This window comes from Saccopteryx leptura, chromosome 9 (genome assembly GCF_036850995.1).
Source record: "Saccopteryx leptura isolate mSacLep1 chromosome 9, mSacLep1_pri_phased_curated, whole genome shotgun sequence".
Lineage (NCBI taxonomy): Eukaryota > Metazoa > Chordata > Mammalia > Chiroptera > Emballonuridae > Saccopteryx > Saccopteryx leptura.
In genome coordinates, this window is record NC_089511.1 from 10,017,562 (window position 1) to 10,037,105 (window position 19,544).

General features: G+C 44.3%; 1 protein-coding gene across 8 annotated transcripts in view; it reads left to right on the forward strand.

Moving 5' to 3' along the window:
* The window catches only part of RSPRY1 (ring finger and SPRY domain containing 1), a 41,703-nt gene that overhangs the window by 19,053 nt on the left and 3,106 nt on the right, over positions 1-19,544 (forward strand). For all 8 annotated transcript variants that reach the window (XM_066349051.1, XM_066349056.1, XM_066349050.1 and 5 more), the window contains 11 exons: positions 37-149; positions 1,180-1,306; positions 2,029-2,087; positions 4,826-4,892; positions 5,298-5,429; positions 8,542-8,657; positions 9,574-9,717; positions 13,053-13,164; positions 15,363-15,465; positions 15,796-15,948; positions 18,760-18,864. In XM_066349051.1, the coding sequence (XP_066205148.1) occupies positions 37-149; positions 1,180-1,306; positions 2,029-2,087; positions 4,826-4,892; positions 5,298-5,429; positions 8,542-8,657; positions 9,574-9,717; positions 13,053-13,164; positions 15,363-15,465; positions 15,796-15,948; positions 18,760-18,864 (1,231 nt within the window). The remainder of the gene's footprint in view (positions 1-36; positions 150-1,179; positions 1,307-2,028; positions 2,088-4,825; positions 4,893-5,297; positions 5,430-8,541; positions 8,658-9,573; positions 9,718-13,052; positions 13,165-15,362; positions 15,466-15,795; positions 15,949-18,759; positions 18,865-19,544) is intronic.

Below are 19,544 nucleotides of genomic sequence, written 5' to 3' on the forward strand. Positions count from 1 at the left end.
AGTTGCTTCATCATAATCTTCTTGATTTGCTCACAGATGAAGGATGGTTGGACGTTGTCCAGTCTTTAATTAGAGTTATTCCATTGGAAGATCCACTGGGACCAGCTGTTATAACATTGTTACTAGATGAATGTCCATTGCCCACTAAAGTAAGTTACTACTTACCTTTTCTGAAACTGTCTTCTGTGCTTAAATACAGGATGAATGACCACAAAGAACATCTGATAGAAGCAGTTCCCCTTTATATATTTGGGATCTGTTTTAGTTGATATTAATTTTATTATGTAAACTTGGTTTATTAGTACTAATGAAGTGCTGCCTCCTTCTATCAACAGCTTACTATAAAGCTTTAGTTTAAATGTTTTTAAATGTTAAAAATGGAAGCATTTATATCTAAAATACAATCTTTGTTTGGAAACTAGAAGAGAATAGTCAGTTACAGATTTTCTTATCTTTAAACAATTTCCTTATAACAAAAATTTTTGTACAGTTTCTATTAAGAAAAAAAAAAGCTTTTATACTGAAAGCACTTTTGAATCTTACACATTAAAGATTGAATAACTTTGATTGTCCCTTACACAGAAAAAAGAATGAAACTTCCATTGCTTTAGTCCACATGTTATATGGAATTCTTTCTTTAAAATTCTGGGTTCTGGCATCTTTCATTTATTCAAGCCTCAGATATTACTACCCCACATGATAAAACAATATGGAGAAAAGAGAAAGGTCTTTGGGCTAGTTACTAATGAATCAACTGTTGCCTAGGCTTGTTGAGAAGTTTGATTTTGTTAGAGTTTACCTCAGAAACTGGTGAGATTTGTTCTTGCTTGGTAAAAAAAAAAAATAAGTAATTTTTTACTTCAGCATCACTAGGCCCTATTATAAATTATAGTAGCTAATTCTACCCAAACGATTTAAATGATTTAGTGATTCAAGAGTATATAGATTCGGTATAACTGGTACATTTAGAATGAAATGGAATTTAGCAGTTTATGTGAGACAGCTTTCAGGTTAATCAAATAATACTTCCCTTCAATAATGGTATTATTGGGTACATTATATTATTTTTGAATGCTTATTCTGAGTTATCCCTGATTATAGCTTTTGTCTATGAGAATTACCGTGGGGGGAAAATGCTAAGTGTATTTATCAAACCCACTTGTTCATTTTTGTTTTTAGGATGCACTCCAGAAGTTGACTGAAATTCTCAATTTAAATGGAGAAGTAGCTTGCCAAGACTCAGGTCATCCTGCCAAACACAGGAACACATCTGCTGTCCTAGGCTGCTTGGCTGAGAAGCTGGCAGGTAACTCTGGGGAGCGCCACCAGGGAAGATCTTATGTGTCTCCCTGATCCCCAAAATATTGAGGGATGGATAACTGGGGAAAAAATTACTCAAAGGCCACAGAAGTAAATGCAATGTAATTAAGCTTTGAGGATTTTCTGAGGGAAATTTAAAAGAAAAAGTGTTACTTATTTGCTTTAAAATTAAGAGTAGAAAAAAGGCTGAACTCAGTATAACAGGTAGAGATTATATATGGATATGTGTAGCATACATATATGCACACACTTTATAAAGTTTAGCTGGGTAATGGAGACATAAAAGGGAGTGGGAAGAGGAAAAGGAACTTTAAATTGGAGCAGTTCCTGAGAAGAGAAGCAGATATTTAACTTGTTTATGAATAGTACCCGTTTTGGCAATGTTACCATTAAAGTGCAGATGAGCTTAGCTGGCTATGTCATGTATGGTGGAAGGAACAATTGATTAGAAATTAGAACAAACAGGTGCTGGTTCACACTCTGCCATGTGCTCCCCAAGTGCTATGGAGTAAGTTCCTTCACTTGGACTCAGTTGTTCAGCTGTGAAATGGGCATAGTACTGTTCCCTACCTCAGAGGGGGAGGCTTGAATAAGATGATGTGCAGGACAGAACTTTGTAAGAGTTCTACCAAAACAATTCTATTGTTATGGTACTGATTAAAAATAACGTGGCACATTTAATTCTGTCCGTTTGTTGTATTCGTCTAGGTCCTGCAAGCATAGGTTTACTTAGCCCAGGAATACTGGAATATTTGCTACAGTGTCTGGTAAGTGAGCCATCAAAGCTAGTTATTCTTAGTCATTTAGAATTGTGCATTTTTTAAAATTGCCAGCTTAGCCATTGGCACAGAGAATGGAATCAGTCATGAATTTTATTTGCAGGTGTTTCCTGAGTGTTTATTCCCTCCTATGTTAAAAAAAAAATGAGGGTGGGATAGGAATTTATTACAAGCAAAAACAGCTGGTTGGCCTGTTTTTTAAATTTAGTTGTAAGATAGTGGCTATGATAGACTTTTTGTGTGTGTGTCCTTAGAGTCTGCCAAATGGTAGTGGGGACCTCCCCAGTGGAAACAAAATTACAAGGCGTTCCAGGCCAGGAAACCATCAGCTCAGATCTGAATCTAAATTCCTCCTTCCCTCCCCATCACTACCACTCTTCAAGCTGTTGTTGAGGGTTTGCCCTGTTGTTGGTGAAGTTGAAGGTTTGCTTGGCTCTGCTGTCAGATCTCACAGTGCTGGACCGCAGTCTTTCTTTTTTTTTTTTTTTTGCATTTTTTTTCTGAAGCTGGAAACAGGGAGAGACAGTCAGACAGACTCCCGCATGCGCCCGACTGGGATCCACCCGGCACGCCCACCATGGGGCGATGCTCTGCCCATCCTGGGCGTCGCCATGTTGCGACCAGAGCCACTCTAGCGCCTGGGGCAGAGGCCAAGGAGCCATTCCCAGTGCCTGGGCCATCTTTGCTCCAATGGAGCCTTGGCTGTGGGAGGGGAAGAGAGAGACAGAGAGGAAGGCGCGGTGGAGGGGTGGAGAAGCAAATGGGCGCTTCTCCTGTGTGCCCTGGCCGGGAATCGAACCCGGGTCCTCCGCACGCTAGGCCGACGCTCTACCGCTGAGCCAACCGGCCAGGGCGGACCGCAGTCTTGACTGTGTTTTTTAAAGTTATTTTTGCAGGCATAGTGGACTTGGCCTTCTTCAAAATCTGCAAGGCCCTAGTTTTCAGTACCTGTGTGATATGTACTTAAAACACTTACCATTGTAAGAAAACCACTGGGGAATACAGACTAGTGGAACAGTCCTTTGCTGTCAAGAAGTTTCCTGGCTAGTTGAAAGAACAAAACACTCAGACAAGACAATAAACGTCCATTTTACGACAGAATGTGATCAAAGGCAAAATTACTTCCTTCAGACTAAGTGCTGCATGAGTTCTGAGAAGGTGATTGGGAAGTGGGAGGTCTGGGCCGTGAGAGCTGGGAGAGTCATGGGAGACAAGATTTTCTGACGGAGGTGGGACCGCAGCTGGGTCACACTACACGGTTGGGATTGGATTGTACACTCAGGAGGGGAAAGAAAGAAACGGCTTTCTGGGCTAAGGGCATTATGAAAAAATCCCTATGCACATTGCACATATCTTATTTTAAAGTAAAAAAACAAAACGGGAACAAATACAATATTTAAAACAGGGGTCCCCAAACTTTTTACACAGGGGGCCAGTTCACTGTCCCTCAGACCGTTGGAGGGCCAGACTATAAAAAAAAATTATGAACAAATCCCTATGCACACTGCACATATCTTATTTTAAAGTAAAAAAGCAAAACGGGAACAAATACAATATTTACAATAAAGAAAAGTAAATTTAAATCAACAAACTGACCAGTATTTCAATGGGAACTATGGGCCTGCTTTTGGCTAATGAGATGGTCAATGTGCTCTTCTCACTGACCACCAATGAAAGAGGTGCTCCTTCTTGAAGTGCGGTGGGGGCCAGATAAATGGCCTCAGGGGGCCACATGTGGCCCGCGGGCCATAGTTTGGGGACCCCTGATTTAAAATAAAGAACAAGTAAATTTAAATCAACAAACTGACCAGTATTTCAATGGGGACTATGCTCCTCTCACTGACCACCAATGAAAGAGGTGCCCCTTCCGGAAGTGCGGTGGGGGCCGGATAAATGGCCTCAGGGGGCCGTAGTTTGGGGACCCCTGGTCTAGAGCCTGGAAAGCCAGACAGTGAGATTGAGAGCAGATATGGCAAGAAGTAGGGTGCGCACCAGGCTTTGCAGCAGGAGAGGATGGTGGTTGTGTGACCTTGCGCGGCCTCGCTGGGCACCAGAGGAGTGGGGTCATCTGATGTCCTAGAGCTCTTCTGCAGGCTCCTAGGTAACTGTGTGAAAGGGTGGCTGTCAGATGCAGTGTTAAAGCAGATAGACCTTGCTCTGCATGTCTGCACGTGTGACACGAACTTAAACCTCTCTCCCTCCTGCCCTCAGCACTGTGGAATTCCTTTCAGAGAACAGATTGAAAACTAAGCCATGAGTTGTTCCTTTCATTATTATTGTAGCACACAGCAATGATGGATTGTTCTTTTTAGGGTGCTGAATAACAAGTCATTTTTTTTTTGCTACAATTCTAGGTTTCTGTTTGGTTGCTTAAATGAATGTAAGAATCGGCATTATTTCATTTAGTAAAGCCCTAATATAAATGTAACTAAGTAATATAACATAGTGCATTTAACAAGATACTTTTGAAATTTCCATATCTCTAAATGAACCCAATCACCTCAAGAAAATAACATAAGACTTGAAGAAACTCTATCTTACAATACTTCCTTATTACTAACAATATTGGCAAATGGATAGTCAAGGACTTGAATAAGTAAAACTTTTCTGACTGCGCCAACAGAAATCTAGGACGTACTGGGTAAGGAGAGGAAGTTGCTGCCCTGGCACCTCTGCAGGGGAATGATGGTTTTGTTTTTGTTTCTCTATCTTTTGTTGTCTTTCAGAAGTTACAGTCCCACCCCACAGTCATGCTTTTTGCACTTATCGCACTGGAAAAGTTTGCACAGACAAGTAGGTATAGTGACTTCTTGCACTAATGATTTTATGTATCGGTTGTTAAAAATCTTGTTTTTCTTAGTTACTGGATATGTTTACATATGGAACCTCATCAAACATGCACACCTTCTGTTTTTGTCTGTGTAGACACTGCAAGGCCAGTGAGCTATGACAGAGACAAACGCAAGTTTTCTCACCTAAGAATCAAAGTGTGGTGACCACGATTACCCACTTTTTTGTAGCTAAAAATTTAGTGATAAGGTTGCCACTTTCTAGAAAACACCAAAGCTCTTGAGCTATGTCAGTATTCTAGTTTCCGAGTTCTTTAATTACCCCTCCTCACTCCTTCCTGCCACTAATTTGCCTTGCAGTTCATCTTACTCTTTCATGGTCAGTCAAGGTTTATGTCTTTTCAAACAGGTGAAAATAAATTGACTATTTCTGAATCCAGTATTAGTGACCGGCTTGTCACGTTGGAGTCCTGGGCTGATGATCCTGATTATCTGAAACGTCAAGTTGGTTTTTGTGCCCAGTGGAGCTTAGACAATCTCTGTAAGTAGTTGTCCTTTATTAAAATGCCTGTTTTCATCCCCGAGCCCATTTCTTATATAGGATCACTGGTCTTCAGCTTGCTTGGTGAGCAGGAGTCTTTCCTTAGAAGGTCCTCTGCTAGTAGGCTGGCTGTACTCTAGCAGGAAAGTATTCTAGCGGCCCTGCAGACAAAAGTGATATGACAGGGGTCCCAAACTTTTTACACAGGGGTCAGTTCACTATCCCGCAGACCGTTGGAGGGCCGGACTATAAAAAAAACTATGAGCAAATCCCTATGCACACTGCACATATCTTATTTTAAAGTAAAAAAACGAAACAGAAACAAATACAATATTTAAAATAAAGAACAAGTAAATTTTAATCAACAAACTGACCAGTATTTCAGTGGGAACTATGGGCCTGCTTTTGGCTAATGAGATGGTCAATGTGCCCCTCTCACTGACCACCAATGAAAGAGGTGCCCCGTCCAGAAGTGCGGCGGGGGCCGTAGTTTGGGGACCTCTGTGATATGGAATGCTTCTAATTCCAGCACTCTTCCATTCAAAAACTTTTACTGCTGCCCTGTTTCCTGCTGCATCAAGATCATTAACCAGATGGCACTGTCTAATCAACTCTTCCCACACACACTATCTCCTGCTGTTCTTTCTATTTTATTTTTCAAATTATTTTTATTTTTATTTATTGATTTTAACCAGAGAGGAAGGGAGAGAGAGAGAGAGACAGGAACACCAATCCATTCCCTTTTTTTGTTTTCCCCAGAGACAGAGAGAGAGTCAGAGGGATAGATTGGGACAGACAGACAAGAACGGAGAGAGATGAGAAGCATCAATCATCAGTTTTTCGTTGCAACACCTTAGTTGTTCATTGATTGCTTTCTCATATGTGCCTTGACCGCGGGCCTTCAGCAAACTGAGTAACCCCTTGCTCAAGTCAGCGACCTTGGGTCCAAGCTGGTGAGCTTTTTGCTTACATCAGATAAGCCCATGCTCAAGCTGGTGACCTCGGGTTCTTGAACCTGGGTCCTCCACAACCCAGTCCGTCGCTTTATCCACTGCGCCACCACCTGGTCAGGTTCTCCTGCTGTTCTATAAACGGGTTCCCATCATTCCTGCCCCCTGGGCCTGTTCCCTCACCTGGAATTTCCTCTCTACTCTTCTCTCTGTCCCAACTTTGCTCTTCAAAACTCAAGTCATGTCTTACCCACAGAACGAGAATTGCTCCTGACTTTTCTTTTTCTCTTCCCAGGGCCACTAGAGTAAAACTGTTTTACCAGTATAGCCTCACTCCCCATCTGCCATGAGCACTGTGCAGAAGCGCAATTGGACACATAACCCCTTCTGCTACCGCAGCACTGTGGGGACTCGCTTAGCATGCAGCTGTGGCCTGCCACTTAAAGAATTCTGAAAAAGTACAAATCAGAGGTTGTTGTATGCAAAACACAGGCATACCTCTATTTATTCCGCCCCCCCCCCCCCCCCCCCCCCAGTGAGAAGCGGGGAGGAGTCAGACAGACTCCCGCATGCGCCCAACCGGGATCCACCCGGCATGCCCACCAGGGGGTGTTGCTCTGCCCATCTGGGGCATCACTCTGTTGCAACCAGAGCCATTCTAGCGCCTGAGGCGGAGGCCATGGAGTTGTCCTCAATGCCTAGGGCCAACTTTGTTCCAGTGGAGCCTTGGCTGTGGGAGGGGAAGAGAGAGACAGAGAGAAAGGAGAGGGGGAGGGGTAGAGAAGCAGATGGGCGCTTCTCCTGTGTGCCCTGGCTGGGAATTGAACCCAGGACTTCCACATGCCAGGCCAATGCTCTACCACTGAGCTAACTGGCCAGGGCAGGCAGACCTCTTTTTATTGCTCTTTGCTTTATTGCATTTTGCAGGTAATTGCATTTTTTACAAATTGAAGGGAAGACCTTCTCCCAGCAAAAAGATTACAAATATGGCCCTGGCCGGTTGGCTCAGCGGTAGAGCGTCGGCCTGGCGTGCGGGGGACCCGGGTTCGATTCCCGGCCAGGGCACATGGGAGAAGCGCCCATTTGCTTCTCCACCCCCCCTCCTTCCTCTCTGTCTCTCTCTTCCCCTCCCGCAGCCAAGGCTCCATTGGAGCAAAGATGGCCCGGGCGCTGGGGATGGCTCCTTGGCCTCTGCCCCAGGCACTAGAGTGGCTCTGGTCGCGGCAGAGCATCACCCCCTGGTGGGCAGAGCGTCGCCCCTGGTGGGTGTGCCTGGTGGATCCCGGTCGGGCGCATGCGGGAATCTGTCTGACTGTCTCTCCCCGTTTCCAGCTTCAGAAAAATACAAAAATACAAAAAAAAAAAGATTACAAATATGATAGTTAGCATTTTTTTAGCAGCTAAGTAGTTTTAAATTAAAGTATGTACATTGTTTTAGACATAATACTGTTATACACTTAATAGACTATAGTATAGTGTAAATATATATATATATTTTTTTTTGTATTTTTCCGAAGCTAGAAACGGGGAGAGACAGTCAGACAGACTCCCGCATGCGCCCGACTGGGATCCACCCAGCACGCCCACCAGGGGCGATGCTCTGCCCCTCTGGGGCGCCGCTCTGTTGCAACCAGAGCCATCCCCAGCGCCTGGGCCATCTTTGCTCCAATGGAGCCTCGGCTGCGAGAGGGGAAGAGAGAGAGAGGAAGGAGAGGGGGAGGGGTGGAGAAGCAGATGGGCGCCTCTCCTGTGTGCCCTGGCCGGGAATCAAACCCGGGACTTCTGCACGCCAGGCCGACGCTCTACCACTGAGCTAACCGGCCAGGGCTAAATATAAATTTTATATGCACTGGGAAACCAGAAAATTCATGTGACTTGCTTTGTTGCGATACTCACTTTGTTGCAGAACCCACAGTATCTCTGAAGTGTGCCCATAATGAACATAGGAAGTGAAAGCAGAAACCCAGCGATGCCACTGCTCCTAGCATTTGCTTGATTCTGCATGTGGTGGCGTGGCCACGAAGCCAAGGTCCCAAGTCTCCCCACCAATCCTGCCATCTATAAGCACCTCCACTCCTGAACGCCAATGGCATCTAGCCATAACACAAGCTGTTTTTCCACAATCACCTGCCTTGGAAACATGACCACTTTCTCTTTTGCAGTTTTGAAAGAAGGTAGGCAGCTGACCTATGAGAAAGTGGACTTGAACAGCATCAGCGCCATGCTGAACAGTAATGATGTCAGCGAATACCTGAAGATCTCACCTCATGGTCTGGAGGTAAAAGCTGCTGCAGATGGACCGTTCTGAGGTGGGGGAGGGGTGACATTGTGTTCTCATTTTCCTGCCCTGGTTCTGAGCAAAGGCAGTTTCCTGCAGGGCAAACGAGAAGTTATTTCATACTTAAAGAATGGTTAGAGGTACAAATGGCAGTAGAGAGGGTGTTGGGCTATTATTTACCCTTTTATATCTCACATAGTGCTGCACATATGGGAAGCACTATAGTATGTATTGACTGTTTGGTTTAAATATATTCGTTTTTAGTCTTTGCTATTTTATTCAGCTAAAGATTCAGAGACTAGTGTTTCTTAAAAAAAAAAGGCCCTTCCTTTTTTGAATCCCTGCGCAGCCCATTGTATTTGGGCCAGCGCCCCCCTCCCCCAGTGTTGGAAACGCTGCTGATTGGTGGTGAGGGTTGAGAGAGAGCTGCTTAGGTGCAGGAAGGTACCGTGAGGCATTAGACGTGTCAAGATGAAAGAGCTGTGTGAAGAATGGCTGCAGATAGCTCTTTGATCTTACATACTGCCTAATGTTTTATGAAGTTTTCTGCTTTCAATAATTTTGGGGTACCACACCTTATACGCTTCAATCTCCTCTCCCTCTATCATATCAGGTATGGGGTAAGGCAGTGTTAGTTCATTTGTAAAGATTCTGCACTGAGACCAGTAGCCTTTGCTAATTGTTGCTGCAACCACGTTTGAGATCTTCCAGTCCTATTAGAATCCTTGAAAATAAAACTGTAACCTAATGTGTGCTACATTTAGTTGTGCACTTTTTGTCACTGAGGGTACACAGAGAAGGAAACAGCAGTCCACCGGAAGCTTTACTGAGGAAAGGGACAGCCAGCTTTCTGAGCGCCCGTGTCCTCTGGCGGTCTCCAGGCACTGACGGGGCCGCCCCACTGTGGTTTTCCCAGGCTCGCTGTGATGCCTCCTCTTTCGAAAGTGTGCGGTGCACCTTTTGTGTGGACGGTGGGGTGTGGTACTACGAAGTCACAGTGGTCACTTCTGGCGTCATGCAGATCGGCTGGGCCACACGTGACAGCAAATTTCTCAATCATGTGAGTACCCTGGAGAATGTGCCAGTGGGTGTGGTGGCAGTATTTCTCTGAGTGGGTGGAGGACACTTATTTTTCCGATAGGTTTGCACAATAACTGTTTCTTGGGCTGAATTACATGATGCCAAATCCCTTACAGTGGCTTGCTGAACTGATTCAGAAGTAGAAAGAAACACAAGGGAAATTGCCCCGTAGCTTTATTTTCCTCTCTGAGTTTTAAGTTGATGGTAATGTTCCACCTAGAGGCTGGATGTGCCCTCTGTCTGCTCTGCTCTGGCCCCAGCCACACCTTTGGCTCAGGCTAACTTTGTAGGACTTCTCTTCCTTTAGGTACAAAACGTAGATTTCTCTTATTTGACTTTTACCTTGTAATTAGTAGACACATTTGTTTTCGAAATTTAGTATTTAGTTTTTGTTATAGAAAGCAGTAATATAGATGGAAGATAAATCCAGTAGAAGAGGCAGGGTTGGTCTAGCACTACTTGAGTATGAAAGGTTGGGGTTCCTCCCTTTCCTACGGATATTGTACCCTTCTAATGCCTAGTCCACTCATCTATTATTCAAATTATAAACTTTATGAAATTAATCCAGTTTTGATCAGGAATATTTTGTGGGTATATGATTTTTACCCTTTGTGCTGGGGAAAGCCCCTTGGATTATTTTATTAACCTAAATAAGTCTCCCATCCCATATGTGAGCTCCTGGGATGGGTTTTACAGGGACACAGAGAGAGAGTCAGAGAGAGGAATAGATAGACAGGAACGGAGAGAGATGAGAAGCATCAATCATCAGTTTTTTGTTGCAACACCTTAGTTGTTCATTGATTGCTTTCTCATATGTGCCTTGACCGCGGGCCTTCAGCATACCGAGTAACCCCTTGCTCAAGCCAGCAACCTTGGGTCCAAGCTGGTGAGCTTTTTTGCTCAAGCCAGATGAGCCCATGCTCAAGCTGGCAACCTTGGGGTCTCGAACCTGGGTCCTCGGCATCCCAGTCTGATGCTCTATCCACTGCGTCACCGCCTGGTCAGGCTCTGGGATGGGTTTTAGAAGTGATGCAGCAAAATCAAACTAAACCGGCCTGCCCTAAGCATCTTTTCTAAAGGGCCTTTTCAGAAAGGCTGAATAGCATCTCAGAATTGTTCATGGCATTTTACTAAACTCCTTGCTGAAGAGAGACAGTTTGGAGGAAGGGCTCAGGTCCAGATTCTTGTCCAGGGGGGAGAACTAGACCCCAGTATGCTGTTACTTTTGTTGGGAACGTTCCCTGATGCAGGGCCTCCTAGTCAACCTAGTCAAGTGGGCCTCTATTAAAACCTGGAAGTGTGGGGCTTTTGTGTAGCGTCATGTAGTCAGAAGTAAGTGGGTCTGAAGGATACAAAATAAATACCCAGAAATCTGGTGTTTTTTTTGTTGTTTTTTTGACAGACAGAGTTTAGAGGACAGATAGGGACAGACAGAGAGGAAGGGAGAGAGATGAGAAGCATCAATTCTTCACTGAGGCACCTTAGTTGTTCATTGATTGCTTTCTCATATGTGCCTTGACAGTGGGGGTGGGGGTTGTCCAGCACAGCAAGTGACCCCTTGCTCAGGGCAGCAACCTTGGGCTCAAGCCAGCGACCTTGTGCTTCAAGCCAGTGACCTTTGGGCTTATGCCAGCGACCTTGTGCTTCAAGCCAGTGACCTTTGGGCTTATGCCAGCGACCTTGTGCTTCAAGCTAGCAACTTTGTTCTTCAAGCCAGCAACCTCTGGGCTCAAGCCAGTGACCATGGGGTCATATCTGTGATCCCATGCTCAAGCTGGATGAGCCCACACTGAAGTCAGCAACCTTAGGGTTTTGAACGTGGGTTCTCTGTGTCCCAGTTCAATGCTTTATGCACTGTACCACTGCCTGGTCAGGCTCAGTTTCATTTTTATACACCAATAATGAACTACCAGAAAGGGAAACCAAGGAAAAACACTGAAGAAAGAAACTGAAGAAGATGCAAATAAGTGGAAGCATACCATGTTCATGGATAGGAAGAATTAACATCATAAAATGTCTACAATACCCAAAGCACTCTATAGATTCAATGCAATTCCTATAAGATACCAAAGGTGTATTTCACAGAACTAGAACAAATATTCCAAAATGTATATGGAACCACAAAAGACCTTGAGTAGCCACAGCAATCTTGAAAAAGAAGAACAAAGTTGGAGGAATCATGCTACCTGATGTCAAAGTATGTTACAAAGCCTTAGTAACCAACACAGCATGGTACTGGCATAAAAACAGACATATACATATAGATCAATGGAATATAACAGCTCAAATAAACCCGCACTCTTATGGTCAATTAATATTTGACAAAGGAGGCAAAAACATACAATGGGGTAAAGATAGTCTGTTTAATAATCGGTGTAAGGAAAATTGGACAGATACATGCAAAATAATGAAGCTAGACCACCTTACACCACACACACAAATAAACTCAAAATTGATTAAAGACTTAAGTGTTTGACTAGAAACCATAAAAATCCTAGGAGAAAACATAGGCAGTAAAATCTTGGACATATTACATAGCACTTTTTTTTCTGATAAAACTCCTCATGCAAGGGCAACAAGAGAAAAGGTAAACAAATGGGATTATATCAAGCTAAAAGGCTTTTTTGCACAGCAAAGGAAACCATCTACAAAATGGAAAGACAACCCACTGACTAGGAGAACATAGTCATCAATGATACATCTGATAAGGGGTTAATATCCAAAGTTTATAAAGAACTTCTACAACACAACACCAAAAAAAAAAAAACTGGGTGAAGGGCCTGAAAACACACTTCTCCGATGAAGACATCCAAGTGGCCAATAGACATGTGGAAAGATGTCTGTTGTTGCTCAAATTGAGCTGATCTCAGAGTAGCTATTAGCTGATTGTCCACTGTAACCTTGGTCCTGTCTCCCGCTTTGAAATCTGAGCATGTGGGAATTTTAAAGTCCACTACAAAAGGGTGTTCACTCCACCACAGTCCAAACTTGACTCTGTTAGTAACGTGTCCTTGGGCAAGTTGGTTGACCTCTCTGAGCCTCTATTTCCTCTTAAAATGGAGGCCACTGGCCTCAAGGTGGTTAGTAAGAATTAAATGAACTAACAAATGTGAGATATGGCAAATATTTGTTGGTGTAGTCATTCTCCACTCACTTTGTACCAGATTTCTGGGTCAGAATTTTGGTATCTTCCAAGAACATAGGCTCCCCCTTCATCCGAAAGCTTAGAATTCCAGCCACCAGGTTAAAAAAGACACACTCTTTCCCCACAACACAGCAGGCCTTGCTAATCTTCTGTGCCCTGTCCCCCTCCAGGAAGGCTATGGCATTGGGGACGATGAGTACTCCTGTGCATACGATGGCTGCCGGCAGCTGATTTGGTACAATGCCAGAAGCAAGCCTCACCTACACCCATGCTGGAAAGAAGGTACAGGATTTCATTTCGCCCCATAATGCATTTATCAGCTAGGTCAAGACATTGGTTATTATGAAGTGTCTCTATTATGTTAGGCCTTAAAATGCTTTAATGGAAGAATATTAAAAGTGAAAAGCATTAATTGACCTTCACACCCCCTACCGTAGATTTGAACAGTGTTTAGCTGGTAAGTTCACCTCTAGTGGGGCCCTTCCTTCAGCAAAAACATCTCAGGATATAAAATTCTTAATTTAGCGGGAAGTGGTAATTTTAAGATTAATGTGAATTCTAGTTCACTCTCTGGGTATATGTTTTGAATCAAAGCAGCCATGGAGATACTGAAGATACTGAAATTGTAATGCCAGTTACATCAGGGTATTCTCAGTGACCAGATGGCTGTGGAATCGGCACAGTGGACACGCTCTGGTTCAGTGGACACACTCTGGGCTCCTCTAGAGCGGCCTGTAAGGAAGGCTTGAGCATTGTCAGCCGCAGACGTGTCCGCCCAGCGCCATTCTCCAGACATCAGCTCAGGCTGCTGCACGGGCACAGGCTACCAGAACGCTCAGCTGCGGCTCCAGCGTTTTTTGCAGGAATGTATCTCAGCAACAGCATGATTTTTTTTCACCCCATTTAATTTTTATTCCATCCAGTTTGCAGTATCCAAGGTCCTAGACCCCTGGAAATGTTTAATGAAAGATTCGATCAGCAAAGTTAGAGCCACACAGTTGGTTTGTTAAACACTTAGATCAAAGGATTTAAGGTTATTGAGCCTTTTTACCTCTGGCTAAATACAGTGAATACAGGCTTTCCTTGCTACAGCACCTGTACTGGAGGGTCCTACTGGAGGGTAGTGTTCTGGGGGCCTCCTGGTCCTGCCCCCCCCCACTCGTTCTGAACACACACACAGAGCCTGATGGAGGGGATGGGGCCCCTGAGAAGATTTTTTTTTTTTTTTTTTTTTTTTTCATTTTTCTGAAGCTGGAAACAGGGAGAGACAGTCAGACAGACTCCCGCATGCGCCCGACCGGGATCCACCCAGCACGCCCACCATGGGGCGGTGCTCTGCCCCCCAGGGGGCGATGCTCTGCCCATCCTGGGCGTTGCCATATTGCGACCAGAGCCACTTTAGCGCCTGAGGCAGAGGCCACAGAGCCATGCCATCTTTGCTCCAATGGAGCCTCGGCTGCGGGAGGGGAAGAGAGAGACAGAGAGGAAAGCGCGGCGGAGGGGTGGAGAAGCAAATGGGCGCTTCTCCTATGTGCCCTGGCCGGGAATCAAACCCGGGTCCTCCGCACGCTAGGCCGACGCTCTACCGCTGAGCCAACCGGCCAGGGCCCCTGAGAAGATTTTATCCCCAGCATTGGACTAGATAGGGGATGGGGCCCAGCACCTTCCCCAACCAAGCCTTCTCTCGGTTTTCTGCCCCAGTGGACACTCTAAATGTAAACTGAATTCTCAGGAATGCTAAGAAAGCAGGAAATTGACAACTGCTATGCAGGGACAGATACACTGAATTAACTACACTGATCATTTAGGAAAGGAAATAAACCTTAAAAGCCAATGTAAGCCTTCACATTAGTGACTTAGAGATTCTTAAAGGAATATAAAAGTTTATTTAACAAAAGATCATAATCCATTCTGGATTGTCTCAGGATAAATGCTTAAAGTGAAACTTCTCTGGCAAAGGGAATAAAGAATTTCATTTTTTAAATTCTTTTGCTATATATTACCAGGTTTTCCCCCGCCAGCACCGAGTGTCCATTTTTCTTGTCATCACTGTGTAATTTTGTGTGTTCATCTTTAACAATTTAAAAAGCAAAAACTTTATGAATGAAGATGAATGCTATTTTAAAAAATCTTTTTGGACACTTGTTATAGGAAGTTTAAATCTCACCCAAGAGGCAAAGAAGCACATGGTTTTGATTTTACCGTGTTTCACTGATCCTAAAATGCACTTTTTTTTGCACATTTTTAATGTCTTTGAAATTGGGCTTGTCATAGAGTAATTGGCAGCACTTTCTTCGTAATGGCCCGTTAAGCACTGGTGTGTGGGGTCAGAGCAGTCGCAGAAGCAGTAGCGAGGATAGACGTGGTGAGTCTGGGGTGCGGATGCAGACTCGGTGCAGTGGCTTCAGAGCCCTGAGACACTGAGCAGGATCCCGGTGGGGACACCCTTATCCTGACAGCGTTTCTGCTTTCTCCTGTAGGAGATACGGTAGGGTTTCTGTTAGACTTGAATGAAAAGCAAATGATCTTCTTTTTGAACGGCAACCAGCTGCCTCCTGAGAAGCAAGTCTTTTCATCTACAGTGTAAGTAGCGTTTCCCAGGCAAAAATGTGAAGAGATGCATGGAATGTACTTATCTCCAGGAAAAATAAAAACTTTGTCCATTTATATAGTCAGTTGTGATGAGGAGCCATTTTATTTCAAGAAATTGGGGACCCATTTGATCATGCCTAAACCTGCCTCAAAGTTTGACGTAGGAAGACAGGGCAGGCTCCCCAGCCTGTCTAAGTCAAGAAACAGAACTGGCCTGCCTTTCACTGGGCTGTGACTCATTCCGACTTCTGAAAACTACTTTGTGAACTTTGCTTTGTTTTTATGAATTTTCTTGACCTCTGTACTCATTTTTATCTGTAGATCTGGATTTTTTGCTGCAGCTAGTTTCATGTCATATCAACAATGTGAGTTCAACTTTGGAGCAAAACCATTCAAATATCCACCATCTATGAAGTTTAGCACTTTTAATGATTATGCCTTCCTGACAGCTGAAGAGAAAATCATTTTGCCAAGGTAAGGGCTCCGGGTAGTCCATCTCCAGACTTTCACATGTGTCTCGGGAGAAATTGCAACAGTTCCTAAGAGGCTTTCTTCAACTTTATACAGATCGTTTTGAAACATTGCTGAGTAAAATGGTGACTTCCTAGGAAATATAAATTACTAAAACACCTCCCAGAAGAGATGCAAGCAAAAACAATTATTCAGAGCTCTGTTCCCAAAAAGCACCGGACCCAGGTGGTTTCACAGGAGATCTCTAGATCTTTTGGGTAACATACAGCTTCACTGCGATTTCAAATGTTGCAGAACTTCAGATACACGTGAGCGGGATAGTGCAGTGTAGCACCACATGTCCCTGCACGCGTGAGCTGCAGCAGCCATCGCTGTGGCCACTGCTTCTGCGGCAGTCCTCCTTCAGACCTGTGGTGACTCCATCATCACTGGCTTCCCTGGCTGGACTCCTACAGTCCCCGCCAGTGCCCTGGCGGATTCCTCGGCAGTTCCTGCCCTGTGTCTTCAGATTATCTTCCCAAATGCAGCTGTACTTACTCTCACTACCCTATCACTGTTGAAGCCTCCATCATTTCCCACCCGGATTGCGTTTGCCCTGCCTTCTAGCTAGTCTCCCTGTTCCTGCCTTGACCCCCTTCAGTCTGTTCACAGTCTCCAGAATGTGTGTGTTACAGGTTAAATCAGATCATGTGCTTCTCTGCTCAAAATACTTAGTGGCTTTTCATTTCACTTAAGGTAAAAGCGTAAGCCCTTATAATGACCTACCATGCCCTACACAATTTGTCCCCGCCTCTCTATTACTTCTTTTTCTTTTCATGGCTTGATTGGAGAGAGAGAGAGAAACATTCACTTGTTCTTCCACTTATTTGTGCTTAGTTGTCCACTAAGTGACCATTTCAGGGCGGCGCTCTAATTGACTGAGCTCACCGGCCAGGGCCTCTCCATTACTTCTTTGACTGTATCTCCTACCATCGCCCATTTGGTTTTGCTCTTTCTTCAGCCACCTGGCCTCCTTGCTGCTCCTAGAACATACTGTGGTTTTAAACATTTAAAACATACTGAGATCTATTGTAGCCTCAGGGCCTTTGCACTTCTACTCCTATTATTAGAATGGTCCTATGTGTGTTTTGCAACACTACCAAGCATTAACTCACTATTGACCTGTGATGGTGTCAGATCCCACAGGTATACAAGACTGCACTTCTCCCCCATGTTAGATGCCATCAAAAGTCCAAGTTGTTACCTGTGTTTCTGACCAACCAGCTGTAACTGGGACATTCCTAGGACTCCCTCCTTGTGATCAATTAATCCATTAATTGGTATTTTTCCCTAGTGAAGGTCAGTCTTCACCTTAATTGAGCCTGTCTGTTGTCTTTCTGCATCTAAGATAACATACCTGATAACATACCTTTGGAATGTCACAGTAATTTACCCTCCAGGCACAACCACCACCACCACCAGAGCCAAGACTCTAAATCCCCACGTTATTATTATTACCATGTTGTTAATTGTTGCCTGTCCTCTATTCCACCTATGTTCATACGTGTCTAATCCATTTACTCCTTATCCAAGCCCAGAGGTTTCCCCACTTAGCTTTCTCCAGTCTCTCTAATCTATCACCAGTGGATTTCATGTAACTCTGACATCTTCCCCTTTGATTCTGATATATAAATGATAAAACTGCCATTTTCTGGAGCATTTTCTCAGTTCCTTGAGATTTTGCATCCTTGCAATTGTCATCAGTTTGGCTCAAGTAAACTCTCAAAATTCTTATAGGTTGGGTGTTTTTATGTTGACACTTGAAATCGTATGAAAACTTACGTTGGTGCATTTCTCTTGGGAAAGACCCTATGCTTTTCATCAAACTCCCAGAGATGGTGACTTATAAGGTTGAAAATTTGCTAGTAAAATAAAAAGAGCACTAGACTTTAGTACTAGAAGATTTGAACTTGATTCCTGAATCTGTTTACTGCGTGTGACCTTATGCAAATTATTTCCTTGAACTATTTGTCTATACAATGGAAATTACCATGGCTCTTATTCCAAATGAGATCAGATGATTTCAAATCTTTGTAAGAGTGAAATGAGATGGTGTGTGGAAACTACTGGACAAAGCTTAGTATACTTCACATTGTTGATGCCAGAACATCCAAACCTGTAGGAAAATTTTAGAAGAGTTTTTAGTGTTTATTTGAGCCAAACTGAGAACTTGCCCAGAAACCAGATCTCAAGGGATTGAGCAAATGCTCTGGAGAGTGGCGCTTCTGCAGCTTCTTTATGCAGTTAGGTCAGAGGAGGAGAGTGAAGGAGGTACATGAAGGCCACTGGGGTAGATTAAGGAGGCGGGAATTAGCAGAGGGGGTGGCGGGGTTCTAGGGTTGGTGGTACAGGATAGTTAACATTTAACATCTGCAGTAACTAGAGATGTATGTGGGCAACAATGGAACAGGGAGGAGTTTCTGTTGCTCCATCCAGTGCTTATGTATCCCAGGCGTTTGGAAAAGATTACTCTTAACATTGCAAAGGTTTGGTATCCCAGATACCTGAGAACAATGGACTGGTCTGAGTAAGGTAGAAATGAACCTTTTACTACGGAATCGATAGGCCTGGGGTGGGACTCCCCACCATGACCTCCCAGTTAGGAATCTGACCAGAACGTCCTGCCATGCAGACCGGTCTGCTGAGCACGTCAGATCTCCTGTGTAGCCCCTTCTTTGTTCGCAGCACACACACGTACAGCATGTCCAGAGCATTTCCTCTGCTTTGCTGCCAACGGGCCCATTTCCTAGTTGACATGCTATGTTTCCTGCTCAGGCACAGGCGCCTTGCTCTGCTGAAGCAAGTCAGTATCCGGGAAAACTGCTGCTCCCTGTGCTGTGATGAGGTAGCAGACACACAGCTGAAGCCATGTGGACACAGGTAAGAGGGTTTGTTTGACCGTTCCTATTTTGTATGTTCTATTAGGCAGTTTCATCCTGATCTTGACTTGCTTTTAGAGTGTTCCCAATTTCATAGCTGTTCACCAAAGTTTATTATTATATCTGAAGTGGGCTGAATGAGGAATTAGATTTGCCAGGTGGTACGTGGCTGCCTTCCAGAAAGTACTTGAAATAGAAGAAGCTGCTTGTTAAGGAAGGGCTTTGTTTTCTCAATGCTATCTATTTAATAGTTTTCACATCAGAACTGTAAAAGGTTAACGCTATATGTGAGCTTCTTGGGCAGTCCCTTTTAGTCTGAAAGCCCCTGCATGGATTTATTAGTTACACTCCAAACCATTGCGAGGGCAGCACCCCCTGCCTTCTAACCACATTTCAGTTGTCTGAGATGAACTCAGAGGTCAGCCAGACCCTGTAGAGCAGAGTGGCTATACATCAACAAGACCGGCAAGTAAACCAGTCCCCAAAAAGGCCACTCCTGCTAGGGTTAGAAAGGCATGGCAGTGCGCAGGCCCTGGCCTGGCCCGGGCACGTGTGCTGGCTGTATCAGAGCAGTACCCACGCCAGCTCCCCGGAGTCATCACGGCCCGTACCCTGCTTTGCTCTTTGCTTTTTTTTTTTTTTTTTTTTTTTTTTTTGCATTTTTCTGAAGCTGGAAACAGG